This window comes from Micropterus dolomieu, linkage group LG18 (genome assembly GCF_021292245.1).
Source record: "Micropterus dolomieu isolate WLL.071019.BEF.003 ecotype Adirondacks linkage group LG18, ASM2129224v1, whole genome shotgun sequence".
NCBI lineage: Eukaryota > Metazoa > Chordata > Actinopteri > Centrarchiformes > Centrarchidae > Micropterus > Micropterus dolomieu.
This window is the reverse complement of record NC_060167.1, coordinates 23,357,135-23,369,264: the sequence shown is the minus strand read 5'-3', so window position 1 is coordinate 23,369,264 and position 12,130 is coordinate 23,357,135. Positions and strand designations below refer to the sequence as shown.

Genomic DNA, 12,130 nt, shown 5'->3' with positions numbered 1-12,130 from the left:
GCCAGGCTCTTAAGAAAATGTTCAATCCACTTGACATGTGTATGACTGCTTCCCATGGGCCTGTATCACAAGTAGTGAGTGATTAACAGTGAAGAGCATACACTCCCTGTTTATTAAGCCTGTTGTGTAATGGGCTCACAGCCAGAGCTGCCAGCTGTGCCCACCCCACTCACTCGTTCAACAGGATCACTGATACCAAGCTGGTACGCAGATAATCTACCCAGCAAAGAGAGAAAAACATGTTAGTAATGTCGGTTAGCAGAACTAAAATGAACCATGTCCTCTTAGAGACCAACAACTGCAGTGCGTACTGTACCAATGCTCTGCATCACTCTCATCACTCTGCTAGTGTATGCTAAGGCAGTGGTTCAGGGTCCGGGGACCCCCAGAGGCCCTTGAGGGGGTTCTAGGTGTTTCCCAGCAAAAAGGGGATAGGGGACCCTGGAACAAGATCTTATCAAATGGGGCTCCGTGGTCTAATTTGTATAAGTTTAGGGGTCATTGATGTGAAAATGTTTTAGAACCACTGTGCTAAGGTAAACAGACATTTCTGCTAATGGAATAGCCAAATTATAACAGTTAGCTTCCATTGCTGTAACAGGTTACTTTCACAACATATAAAGAAACAGTAACTGTCATTTTCACCCATAAAACAATTCAACAAGGAGAATGGCCAAGCATATAGCATAACAGTAGTTTTTTTTTTTGGCATGCTTGGTCTCTCAACTCTATTTTATTTCAAGATCCAGAAGTCACTTTCTTCTCAAACTTGTTCTTATTTTCAAACTGTGTCAGGCTGTGTAGGAGCTCATAAAAAAGCCGGGAATTAATGTGTATACGATAGCAGGGCAACCGGACAAATTTGACAAATTCATTCTGCCCTGTTAGGCACATCAACTTAGTACCCTAAAAATCTGTGGGAAAACTGCCACTTTTGCCTAGTTTGTTACCATCCACAAAGAAACCAAATATGACTCTCTTACTTTCTTATAATCTCTATTCAGCTGTTTATCAGTTTCACTCCCTTACTGTGTTGTTGTCTAATCCACTACTTTTTTGGAAAATATGTCGCAGGCTTTAACATTTTACTTGCTTTCTGTCTTTTTTTAGGCTTAAACCTCAAGGTGAGGAAGTGAGAACAGACATAACAATCAGCAGAGGTCAAGTTTGCAGATGATCTTCTGTCCTGGATTCTGCAAATAACTTTATCCTGGATTAGAAATCACTGCTCAGGAGAGTGCCTACAGCATCTAGCTAAGAGCAAATGCACCTTCCATCCAAGCCTTTCTCCAGAACGCTGCCTCTCATCTAAGCTTTGTGTGAGCAGAGAGAGCAGACAATATGGCGCCTAGCTCGCAGCGTTGGCCTTCTCTACTCTGGCTGGGCATGGGATTGCTTCTTTCCTTTCTGTTGCCCATACATGGCAAAGATTGTCCACGTTTGTGTGTATGCGAGGTTCGCCCCTGGTTCACCCCCCAGTCGACATACAAGGAGGCAACCACAGTGGACTGCAATGACTTGAGGCTCACGCGCATCCCTACCAACCTGTCCACAGATACTCAGGTGTTACTGCTCCAAAGTAACGCCATCTCTCACACCAGTGGAGAGCTGGAGGCGCTGTTCAACTTGACAGAGTTGGACCTATCCCAGAACAACTTCAGCACTGTGGAAGCTGTGGGCCTCACAAGCATGAACCACCTGACCACCCTGCATCTAGAGGAGAACCAGATCAGCCAGCTGCCAGACCACTGCCTGGGAAACCTTTCCAATCTCCAGGAGCTCTACATCAACCACAACCAGATAAACTCCATCTCCCCTCGGGCATTTGCTGGTCTGTACAGCCTGCTGCGCCTTCATCTCAACTCCAACAGGCTCCATGTCATAGACAGCCGCTGGTTTGAAGAAACACCTAACCTTGAGATCCTCATGATAGGGGAGAACCCAGTTATTGGCCTCCTAGACATGAACTTTAAGCCTTTGGGAAGCCTGAGGAGCCTGGTTCTGGCTGGCATGGACCTCACCGATGTGCCAGCAAATGCATTTGTAGGTTTGGATAACCTTGAAAGCATTTCTTTCTATGACAACAAACTGGTCAGAATCCCTCAACTGGCTCTTCAAAAAGTTCCCAATCTGAAATTCTTGGATTTAAACAAAAATCCAGTTCACAAAATCCAAGAAGGAGATTTCAGGAACATGTTACATCTGAAGGAGCTGGGTATCAACAACATGATGGAGTTAGTCTCAATTGACCGCTATGCTCTGGACAACCTACCAGAACTGACAAAGCTGGAGGCCACCAACAACCCTAAGCTGTCTTATGTGCATAGGTTGGCCTTTAGGGACATGCCCTCCTTGGAGAGCCTGATGCTCAACAGTAATGCACTCACTGCCCTTTACCAGCACACAGTGGAGATGTTGCCTAATCTGCGGGAGATCAGTCTGCATAGCAACCCATTGCGCTGTGACTGTGTCATTCAGTGGATGAATTCCAACAGGACCACGGTGCGGTTCATGGAGCCCCTGGCCATGCTGTGTACCTCCCCACCAGAACTCAGAGGCCAGCAGGTTCGAGAGTTAAGGCTGCTGGAGTCCCCGGAGCAATGCCTCCCCCTCATATCACACAACACCTTCCCCGGACACTTAAACCTTGAGCTGGGCATGAGTGTCACTCTCGACTGCAGGGCCATGGCTGAGCCAGAGCCTGAGATCTACTGGGTGACTCCTCTTGGAACCAAAATCACAATGGACACTGTGTCAGAGCGGTACCACTTGAGCAACGAGGGGACCCTGCGTCTGTCTCATGTTCAGGTGGAGGATTCTGGTCGGTACACCTGTGTTGCCCAGAACACAGAAGGAGCTGACACACGGGTCGCCACCATCCGCGTAAATGGCACCCTCCTCGACAGCGCCCAGGTGATGAAAATCTATGTCAAGCAGACTGAGTCGCACTCCATCCTGGTCTCCTGGAAAGTCAATTCTAACGTCATGTCCTCCAACCTGAAGTGGGCCTCAGCCACCATGAAGATTGACAACCCGCACATCACCTACACAGCTCGTGTCCCTGTAGATGTTCATGAGTACAACCTCACACACCTTCAACCTGCCACCGAGTATGAGGTGTGCCTTACAGTGTCCAACGTCCACCTGCAAACGCACAAGTCTTGTGTCAATGTGACAACACGTAGTGCTACTTTTGCCCTGGACCTGTCAGACCAGCACCCGAGTGCGGCTGTGCTGGCTGTCATGGCGACCATGCTGGCCTTCCTCAGTCTGGCCACTGTGGGCGTCTACATGGCTCGCAGATGGAAGAGAAAAAACTACCACCACTCTCTGAAGAAATACATGTTGAAGACGTCTTCCATCCCCCTGAACGAGCTTTACCCTCCTCTCATCAACCTGTGGGAGACTGACGGTGAGAAGGACAAAGATGGCGGCACAGAGGGAAAACCCTCTCCTGTTGACACCACACGCAGCTATTATATGTGGTGAGGATTTAGTAAGGAGGCCTGGCTGCCTCTCCAGCAGCACAAAAAGACACACTTTTGCCATTTTGGTGCAAAAGTTGAATAAAGTTGCAAATGTTTTTTTGTATTCTCAGCTTTGCTAATAAGAGGCAGAGTGATCAATGACATTATTTTTATTAGTATAGCGTATCGCCTTCGTTTGATTCTTTTTATCTCTTAAATGTTTTGGACTCTCCAAGATGGCAGCTGTATTTAGCCTCCAGGTTGTCTTAGTTGCTATGCTCTTGATTCTGTGGTGCATTTTTGACTAATTTTCTTTTGGGATAATAATACGGCAGCAGGGGCTGATGGTCTTCTTGCAGCATTAGTGAAAATCAATGTTTCTTTCTCTGTTTTGTAAAACAGGTAATCTGTTGTGCACTGATAGATAACAGAGTTTTTGTATGAACTTCAATTAAAAGCTGACAGCGTGGTTTAGACTTGTTAAACTGTCTACTGAATGTTAGCAATTGTGCAGTAATGTTGTATCAACTATACCTTTGAACTTTCTGATTTAAATTGAAAGATAATAGGAACTTAGTTTGCTGATAAATGTGATGTTAATGCTAGAAATACAAATGTTTGTTAAAACATTGAGTTTTTTTTCTAAGGTACACTAGAAACCTTTCGACCCTTTCCCCGTTTACTCACTTATTTTGCTAGACATTTTCGCTAATTGCTTAGTTGATTATTATCACATGCAATATGTATACTGACAAAGTTAAAATAAATAATTTTGGTTCTTTTGCAGACATATGGTCTTTTTTCAACTGCTGTTCTAGTCTTACAGGTACACTATCTGTTCAGTTTAAACAGGCACACTCACTCCCTGGTGACTCATGCTGCTGGTTTCATGTGGATTCTTAATCGCATGTCTTTGAAGAACGTGAGCCCATCTCAGTCGAATAGTGACTGAATCATTTTACACTGTCAGTGCTCACTGCCCTGAACTATTCTTACAGCTTAACTTCTCAATATGAGTAGGTGCAAAAACATATGTATACACTTGAGACTGACGGGCAGATAGTGAAACATGCAGTAGATATTTGAGCATATGCTGCCCTCTGGTGGATGTTATACACTACTACATACATATTAAACCTGTTTAATTTGGAGGTCAATAATTATAAATCACACTAACAGCAAAGTAGCACCCTGACATTTAGCATCAATTAATAAAACCTAAAGTCTCTCATACAATTTCAGTGTAAGATTCTGAGTCACATTAAGACCAAAAACGTTTTTTTAATTTAGGATCCCATTTGTCACAGATTTTTCAGTGAAAAAAATGTATTACAATAAAATTGAAATTAATTTTACAGCAATTCTACAGCATCATTATACATATATAGTTTACATAGATTTTCAGTCTTTATCTTAATCATTTGATGATAACGACAATCTGTCAAAGATCTTTTTGACATTTACAAGACCACACTGATCTTAGCCACTTCACAACCATCTAATCTATTAATTTCTTATGAATATAAAGTGTTAAAAAAATAGAAAGTTATAAAATTTTACATTTCTGAGGAAGGTAAGACATTGTCATCACACTTTGAAGCCCACCGTCTTTTTTTAAACACCATCTTCAGATGCATGTTAATGAGATGGCACATAAGATAGCCTCTATTAAATCCCTTTCATTGGTTTAACTCTACAAACACCACTGAGGTTAGAGAGCAGCTGGAAGGAAGGTGTTTTAAGACAAGAGGCTCAGGTCACCGTTGCTCCTGAGAGACACAGCGAAAACCAAGATTAGAGGCTGAGCTGTCTGGAGTGTTCTGGCTTCGGGCTGCACATCGGTATCTGTAACAGTAAGACTGGAGGAGGGGGAAAGAAGAGAGGGGAATTTACTGTCAATAAATACATTTTATCAGCAATGGAAAGTGCTTTGTTACAGTATATTTAAAAAAACAACTATGGAAAGCATTTTAGTTTAGCCACCACTTTATTTCTAATTTCTTGTTGCTTTTTGTTCATGCTGGACTGAGCCTGTTTCACCAAACATGTCTGACTGCTGTCCTCTCCTCCCTCACATTTACGTTTATTCATATGAAACAAACAGACCTCTGTGCTTAAGATTTATTTTGCATGCAATTCGTCACATTCCCATGGCAACAAACGCCGATAGCAAGAAAACCGGAATGGTCAACAGTGGGCGGCTCAAATGGTGTTACAGATAAATTAATGTACCATATGCCTGTGTATGAGTTCTCTTGTCGTCTCCATGAACATTATGAGACTTTCACAAGTCTCTTAAATCCAAAACAAGCACAGCCACAGAACAAGTGGCCAGGCGTCTGTGCATGAGCTAGCACAGACACAACATTAGCCTCACATACCAGGAAGAAAAGAAATAATGGGAGAGAGGCTGCATTTTCTCTTTGTAATGAAACAGATCGAGAAATATGATGTGCGAGCTGTTTTTGCCTCCAATACTTCCAATAAAACAGGTTTGCACCACTTACCAGAACTATTTTGTTTTCACTGACTGATATTTGATGATCAAGATGTTGAACTTTGATATTTTGATTAAATCTAGAGTATAATAAGCATGAAAATGTTGAAGTGGTTGTCTTCTTTACCTTGTGGCACATGTATGACCCTCCCTTCTTCACCTTGTCTGTGCCCGACGGTGGACCCGTCTGAGAGAGAGAACAATTATTAGGTATCAGGGGAAAAACTAAACCTGGACACCTCAAAAGCTGACAATATGTTCTTACTGGGTTGTGTTGCTGGTCTGTGGTGTGATGCACAGTCCACCAGTCTGAGGTCCATTCCCATGCATTCCCTACCATGTCAAACAGACCAAAACCATTGGCAGGAAAGGACATCACCTGCAAGGTACGGGGATAATAATACCACATTAATGCAGGTTCTGATGAAGAACTTTATTAGAATGAAACACTTCGTTTCTTCTGAAAGCATGGAGGATGTGTAAAATATGTAAGCCATATGAACCTGTACATGCATATTTGCATATTTGCCAGAATGATCATGCGACTCTGAGGGGACTTTCCAAGAACAAAGTGACTCACAAATACAGTGTTCAGTCTGGATTTACAGGTAGTCCCATCTTATTTTCTCCACTGTTTTTTCTATTGCCCAACATGTCAACCCGCAGGATGTGATAGTAATAATAAAAAGCATATTTCATTTGTGTAATTATAATCAGGCAAGCATAAACATCCCTGTACTTTCAGATAGTGGGATCAGAAAGGTGGACTGTTCCTCCAGCAGTGTACACCCTTAAAGAGTGCATACACTCACGACTGATACTTCGAAAGTTTTATCAACTCCAGAACTTTTCATTTCCTGTTGATTCTATAGGCATTGGCTCAATAAATTTGTCTCTGTCATCCATCCTCCTCCCCAACCTGAAATATGATGTGTGTCTTTAACACACCCATAACTATGGCATCTCTCAGTCTTTCCTTCTTGGTCTTACCGGTGATGTTTTGATGTATCCATCTTCTCCAGAGTTATAGTTGGGGAAATCCCCCTGCCAGAGGTTGGCGTAGTGTTGTCCTTTCGGGTTCAAATTGTTTCCCCAGGGGTAAAGTCTATATGCAGAGGTAATATAGCAGGAAATTGACATCAGACATAAAGTAAGACCACATTACATCGGCATATTTAAGAGTTACATAATGTAGTAAACATCGTACCTGTCTTTAAGGCCGCCCCTGCACGCATACTCCCACTCTGCCTCTGTAGGAAGTCTCCTGTTGGCCCAGGAGCAGTAGGCGACAGCATCTGACCAGGACACATGTAGAACAGGATGGTCCAGTCTACATAAAAAACAGGTTTGAAGTTAATTACTGAGCTTTTTTTTGGTTTATCACTTTGCTTTTGACAAAAGACGTAACAGTCAAAAAATAGAACAAGTATTTAAATGGTCATTTTAATGGTTTATATTCTCCACACCGATCCCGTCTGACCTCAATTCCAGTGTAAGTGATGGTGGACAAGATCCACAGTCCTTGTTACAGGTTTTACAAATCAAATTCGCTCTTTGTGTTTCCAGTGAGAAAAAGTGAGGATTTGGTAAGTGCAGAAGAACCTTCTTGATTTGTCTCACTCAGACTGCTGCAGTCTCATGCTTTATCACTGAAAGGCAAGTGTGGATTCTGTCCCCCATCACTTACAATGGAATCACGCTCACGGCCAGTATGGAGAGGAAGAACAATTACAGTGACCAAAAGCAATGTGCATATGGACATGCCAGTATTGACAGACTTGAAAAATGTGAACCTTCCCTTTAATATTAAAAAACTGGTGAAAATGGGCATTCTTAAAAAATAATAACATATTTGCAGAACTTCTTTCTACCTGTCTGTGACACTGGAGTCTGGGCCGTAAGGGTGTCTCCAGTTGGCCCCTGTGACTGGAAGCCACCAGGGGGCAGCAGCCACCTAATAACAAAGTGATGGTAACAATTGTTAAAGACAGATATTATGCTCCATTCATACTCCTTATTCCATTTCCACACACACACACACACTCTCTCTCTCTTCAGGGTTCACATAGTATTGTCTTTAGTGTAGCAGATTGCAATGGTGCTAATGGTTTCCAGTATAATGGGTAAACAGCACCCTCTCAGCCACATGATCAGGCTGCACATGACAGCTGAGATGAAGCAGTAAATTTCCCTCTGTCTGGCTTTCGTCTATGGAAGGCCTTCTGTGGTCAGGCCTCTCACTGATCTGTGAACAGCCTCCAGACTGTAAAATAACAGTAGAGTATGTCCTCATGTCTATCTAAAACCAAAACTATTTTCAACCCGAGGCTGGTACTTTGACAGCTTTCCACATAAAGGCTTAGTGCACATAGATTACTCTAAAGATATTCAAATACATCATGGTGGGAGGAATATCAAAATAATAGAAACAAATTGTAAAACACACAAGATGGAAATTTTAAATTTCCTTCCACTTTATATTCTCAAAGAACACGCAGACATCGTCTTTCGTCTTATTCTCTGAAAACACTGCCTCACATGGCTCTTGTGCCATTTTATCACATCTCCCCTGATGAAAAACTGGATATAATTTGCTGCTCTAGGAACTTTTCACAGTTGCCTGGAAGCATTAAGAATCTTAGGAATATTAAACACCTAATTATGACTAAGCACATGACTATGACTTGCTCTCCCTGCTTCATTATGGTATAATGCAGTCTACCATGTTCTCTCTGTTCTTCCTGGTATGGTTGGAGCAGCTTAGCAAAAGAACAAAATCTGTCATAGCCAACAATTCTTATAGTACTGTACTGTACAATTACTGTGGTAAATAATCATACTTACTGCTTGGGTGATTTGGTTTTTGACACTCTCACTCAAAATTCCCTCGAATACAAATGAGTCTCCGAATTTCTCTGCCTGAAAGCAGAAGGACAAAAAAATTATGAGCAAAGAGGATACCTACTAACCTTATAACATAAAAAAAACCTGCTAAAGATTTGCTTCCATACTGGGTTTTGATTGGTTTGAGTGATTCAATTCATTTTTAAAGGAATTAAAAAAATAAGCTTATGGTTTAAATAGTTCTATCTAAACGGTTTAGATACCGTAATTATCCCCACCTCAGTAATATATCCCGTTGCATTGATGAAGCTCTGGAACTGCTTGTTAGTGACTTCCTGGATGTCCATGTAGAAAGAGTCCACATGCACCAGCCTCTGAGGGCCCTCGCCATCTGCAGGGATGCCTGGGTTGTCTGTTCCCATCAGGAACTCTCCTCCAGCAATCAGCACCATCTGTATGCAGGGAACAAACTCTTTTTACAAACAGACAAGACAAGCAAAAAGACACCTAAGGAGAGGAGACAATTTTTAGATTGATAGCTGGCTACTTAGACGTTTCTTCTATTTAAATTCGGTGTTAATGCAGAGATTAGCTTTTATGCACATGGCTGAACTGTTATTTTTCTTTCAAGTTGTCCTAAATTGTGGCACCAGATGTCACCTATATTAAAGTATATTAAATTAAGTGTGTATTGTGTGGGGCCTGCCATCTATTGTTGCCTGTGTTTTTATTTTCGGACAAAGGGAACTCCCATGCGTTTGGCTGATTCAGAGAAGCAGGCAGACTGCTTCACTAGGATTGGAAAACCCTGACTTTGACTGTCTCTAACCAAAGTCAAAAATAACAATCTAACTTGTACAGTTTGTTTAAAAACATACTGGAGTATAAAACACATTGTCCAGTCCCCTCTCAGAGCCAGCTTAGTGTAATCTATAAACAACTGCTAACAATGAAGTTCACCTAAACCACAAACATGCAGTCTTTCTCTGAAACTGTTTAAAACAACTGTTAGATAGTGACTTGCAGGAAATCCATCATATTCACTATGTGGTAGGCCGTTTAATCAAATCTGAAGAACTGATTTGCAGCGCGAAATTGCTGCTGCAGAGAGGGTTTTAGTGTTTTGTTTAAGGACACTTCAGCGGGGCAAATCATACAACATCAACCTGCTTTTTAGTTTAAAATGAGAACTTGTGTGCACTGAGAGCCCCTATGTCGAAGATGTCAACTTTTCAGGAACTCAGATCATCTGTTTTTCTCACGTTTGACTAAACAAAGATGTTTAGTTTATCTGAGAGAGAGTGTCATTCTCAATGCCAGCACTTTGTCTTTTAGTTGAAGTTTAAAATAATACTTAATAACATTTTAGTATTCCCTGCTGGGCCATTGATCCAAAGTCCCAGAAGGGACCTTTGTTGCACGCAGTCTTCTCTATCCCAATGTATCATGTCTTCTGCCCAGTAAAGGCAAACTGCGATCGATTACCTGACTTTGTGTTTTTTTCTCATCTCCCTGAGCCTCGAGAGGCCTCTCATTGGCGCCTCTTGAGTATTTGTCGACTGGCTCTGCAGAAGCAGCCCTGTCTTCCACAGGCCCCGCAGCGGCGGCTCTCTGCAGGTTCTCACAGCCGCAGCCCGCGGCTCCCTGCGGGGCGGCGGGTTCCGGCTGAGTCCCGCATGAACCGTGAAGACACGACGCTCTGTTCACACAACAAAATACGAATAACAACGCAAAATAGCGCACCATCCTTGCAGGACTCTGCTCAAGATCTGCCCATGTTTGTTGCTGCTCTCACTTCCGCAAAGTAAGTCACGTGGTCAGTCAGCTGGCTGCGACGTACCAAAATGTAACTGTTTCCTGCCCGAAGTGAATAGTTGTAATATATTTCTGTTCAAAAGTGTGATTAAATTGCTAATTATTGTTAGGACTTGTAAACATAACAGAATAAAAAATGTTTTAATGTCAATTAAGTGATAAAATCATTTACTTATAGCTAAATATAGTTCAAAAAGTTGTTAAAAACATACGGTGCTGTTTGACAGTTTATAGCCTATCACATAACAGACTTTCCCTGCATTTAAATCAAGGCTCCTTGCTGGGGAGGGATGCTCCAGCCTAGATTTTCCTTGTTGATGGGATGGGGCCACATGGACATCATTTCCCAGCTATCAACACTACGGTCGCTTGAGAAGAAGAAGAAGAAGAAGAAGAAGAAGAAGAAGAAGTGGCAGTGAGCCAGGCAGCTCAGCCAGCAGTGTGCTGCCTGCCTCAGTCAACACACTCCCGGGAGCACCAGCGGGCGCGGAGAGGTGCTAGAGCTGTCAAAAAGAAAACTGGATTATTACAGTCGCTGACGGCTGGATCTCACCCTCGGTCACGGTGAAAAGGAGAGCCACAGTCATGTTGTCTTAGCCGGTCCAGAGATAGCAGAACACCGGAGCGTTAGCCACAACCGAGGTAAAGTTGAGCGCACAACTTGTTCAGTTCACCATCCTCTCTTCCTGTCTCTATCCTCCCGCAGGGGAGGAAAAAATATTTAGCTCGCTCTCCTTAAATGGTTAACAAAATGCTCCCAGCTCATGACCAGTGCTTGTGATGTCCTCGTTTACACAGTAGTGACCGAAAACAGGCAAGACAAGGATTCCGGTAATAATTTGGGACGTCTGTGGAACTGTGTGATTGCGGATGCCGATTTAAAAAAAACACTCCCACTGGACGCGTTTACTCAAGTTTCATGTGTGTTTTGGTGGTCAGATAAACAGGCCTGTAAGGAAGATGCTCTCTTTCGCTGTGTAAGAGCTGCCCATGTTTATCATTTATGTAATTACTTAAGTCAGTCGAAGCCACCAGTTTATTTTATCGTGATGTATAGACCTCAGTGCTTCAAGTGCTTCAAAAACAGGCAGACAGGCCGAGTGAAGTGGACCTGCAGTGCCCGCATCTCAGCCCCAGCGGCTACGACCTGTTGAAGGGGCATAAACTGTCCTGCAGCTCCTAACCATTAGCTGTACAGCCCTAACCACAGCACAACACAAACAGTAACATAAAACTTTTTTTTCCCTGCGAATTTTCCTGCAGTTTATGCAAATCATTGCAGCCATGCCAGTGTCAGTGCTCGATATCAGGGATCCCTCTCTTTTAAAATGGCACTTTCATCTAACTGGGAACTCTGTAGCTACATAAGAGTTTGCGTGTGAATATTGAGTGACTTTCTCATATTTGCTAACTGAAATTCATAGATGAATGCTCAATAGCTACGGGAATTCAGCAGTGCAGTTGCATAGGTGAATTTGAATAGATTAAAAAATTTTATAAGACAGAA

The 12,130-nt window shown here is 42.6% G+C and overlaps 3 protein-coding genes across 8 annotated transcripts in view; 2 read left to right on the top strand and 1 right to left on the bottom strand.

Annotated features, from left to right (window-relative positions):
- Positions 1–1,137: 1,137 nt before the first annotated feature.
- LOC123956349 (leucine-rich repeat neuronal protein 1-like) lies at positions 1,138–4,192 on the top strand. Its single transcript, XM_046028476.1, has one exon. It carries the CDS (start codon positions 1,342–1,344, stop codon positions 3,487–3,489), a length of 2,148 nt encoding a protein of 715 aa, XP_045884432.1. The 5' UTR covers positions 1,138–1,341; the 3' UTR covers positions 3,490–4,192.
- A 536-nt stretch (positions 4,193–4,728) lies between these two features.
- Positions 4,729–11,318, bottom strand: sumf1 (sulfatase modifying factor 1). Of its 2 annotated transcripts, none has more exons than XM_046029266.1 (9): positions 11,177–11,318; positions 9,087–9,260; positions 8,809–8,883; positions 7,836–7,918; positions 7,172–7,294; positions 6,955–7,069; positions 6,230–6,343; positions 6,092–6,151; positions 4,729–5,326 (listed from the first exon to the last, which is right to left on the bottom strand). In XM_046029266.1, exons 2-9 carry the CDS (start codon positions 9,258–9,260, stop codon positions 5,225–5,227), a joined length of 846 nt encoding a protein of 281 aa, XP_045885222.1. In that variant the 5' UTR covers positions 11,177–11,318; the 3' UTR covers positions 4,729–5,224. The 2 variants fall into 2 exon arrangements, with proteins under 2 accessions (XP_045885222.1, XP_045885221.1); XM_046029265.1 differs by lacking the exon at positions 11,177–11,318 and adding an exon at positions 10,294–10,624.
- Positions 10,489–12,130, top strand: part of LOC123956815 (inositol 1,4,5-trisphosphate receptor type 1) — a 68,839-nt gene continuing 67,197 nt past the window's right edge. For 3 of the 5 annotated variants that reach the window (XM_046029264.1, XM_046029261.1, XM_046029263.1), the window contains exons 1-2: positions 10,490–10,612; positions 10,896–11,265. The gene's annotated coding sequence lies outside the window, so the exon portion shown is untranslated. Of the gene's footprint in view, positions 10,613–10,895; positions 11,266–12,130 lie in introns of all 5 variants that reach the window. The other 2 variants (XM_046029262.1, XM_046029260.1) reach the window with 1 other exon arrangement.

Bases quoted from the DNA above. Each gene is read 5' to 3' on its own strand.
- LOC123956349 (XM_046028476.1), top strand. From the start codon at position 1,342: ATGGCGCCTAGCTCGCAGCGTTGGCCTTCTCTACTCTGGCTGGGCATG.
- sumf1 (XM_046029265.1), bottom strand. From the start codon at position 10,554: ATGGTGCGCTATTTTGCGTTGTTATTCGTATTTTGTTGTGTGAACAGA. The intron at 8,884-9,086 runs GTGGGGATAATT...TTCTGCTTTCAG, and splicing joins CAACGGGATATATTACTGAG to GCAGAGAAATTCGGAGACTC. The intron at 6,344-6,954 runs GTAAGACCAAGA...CGTACCTTGCAG, and splicing joins GATACATCAAAACATCACCG to GTGATGTCCTTTCCTGCCAA.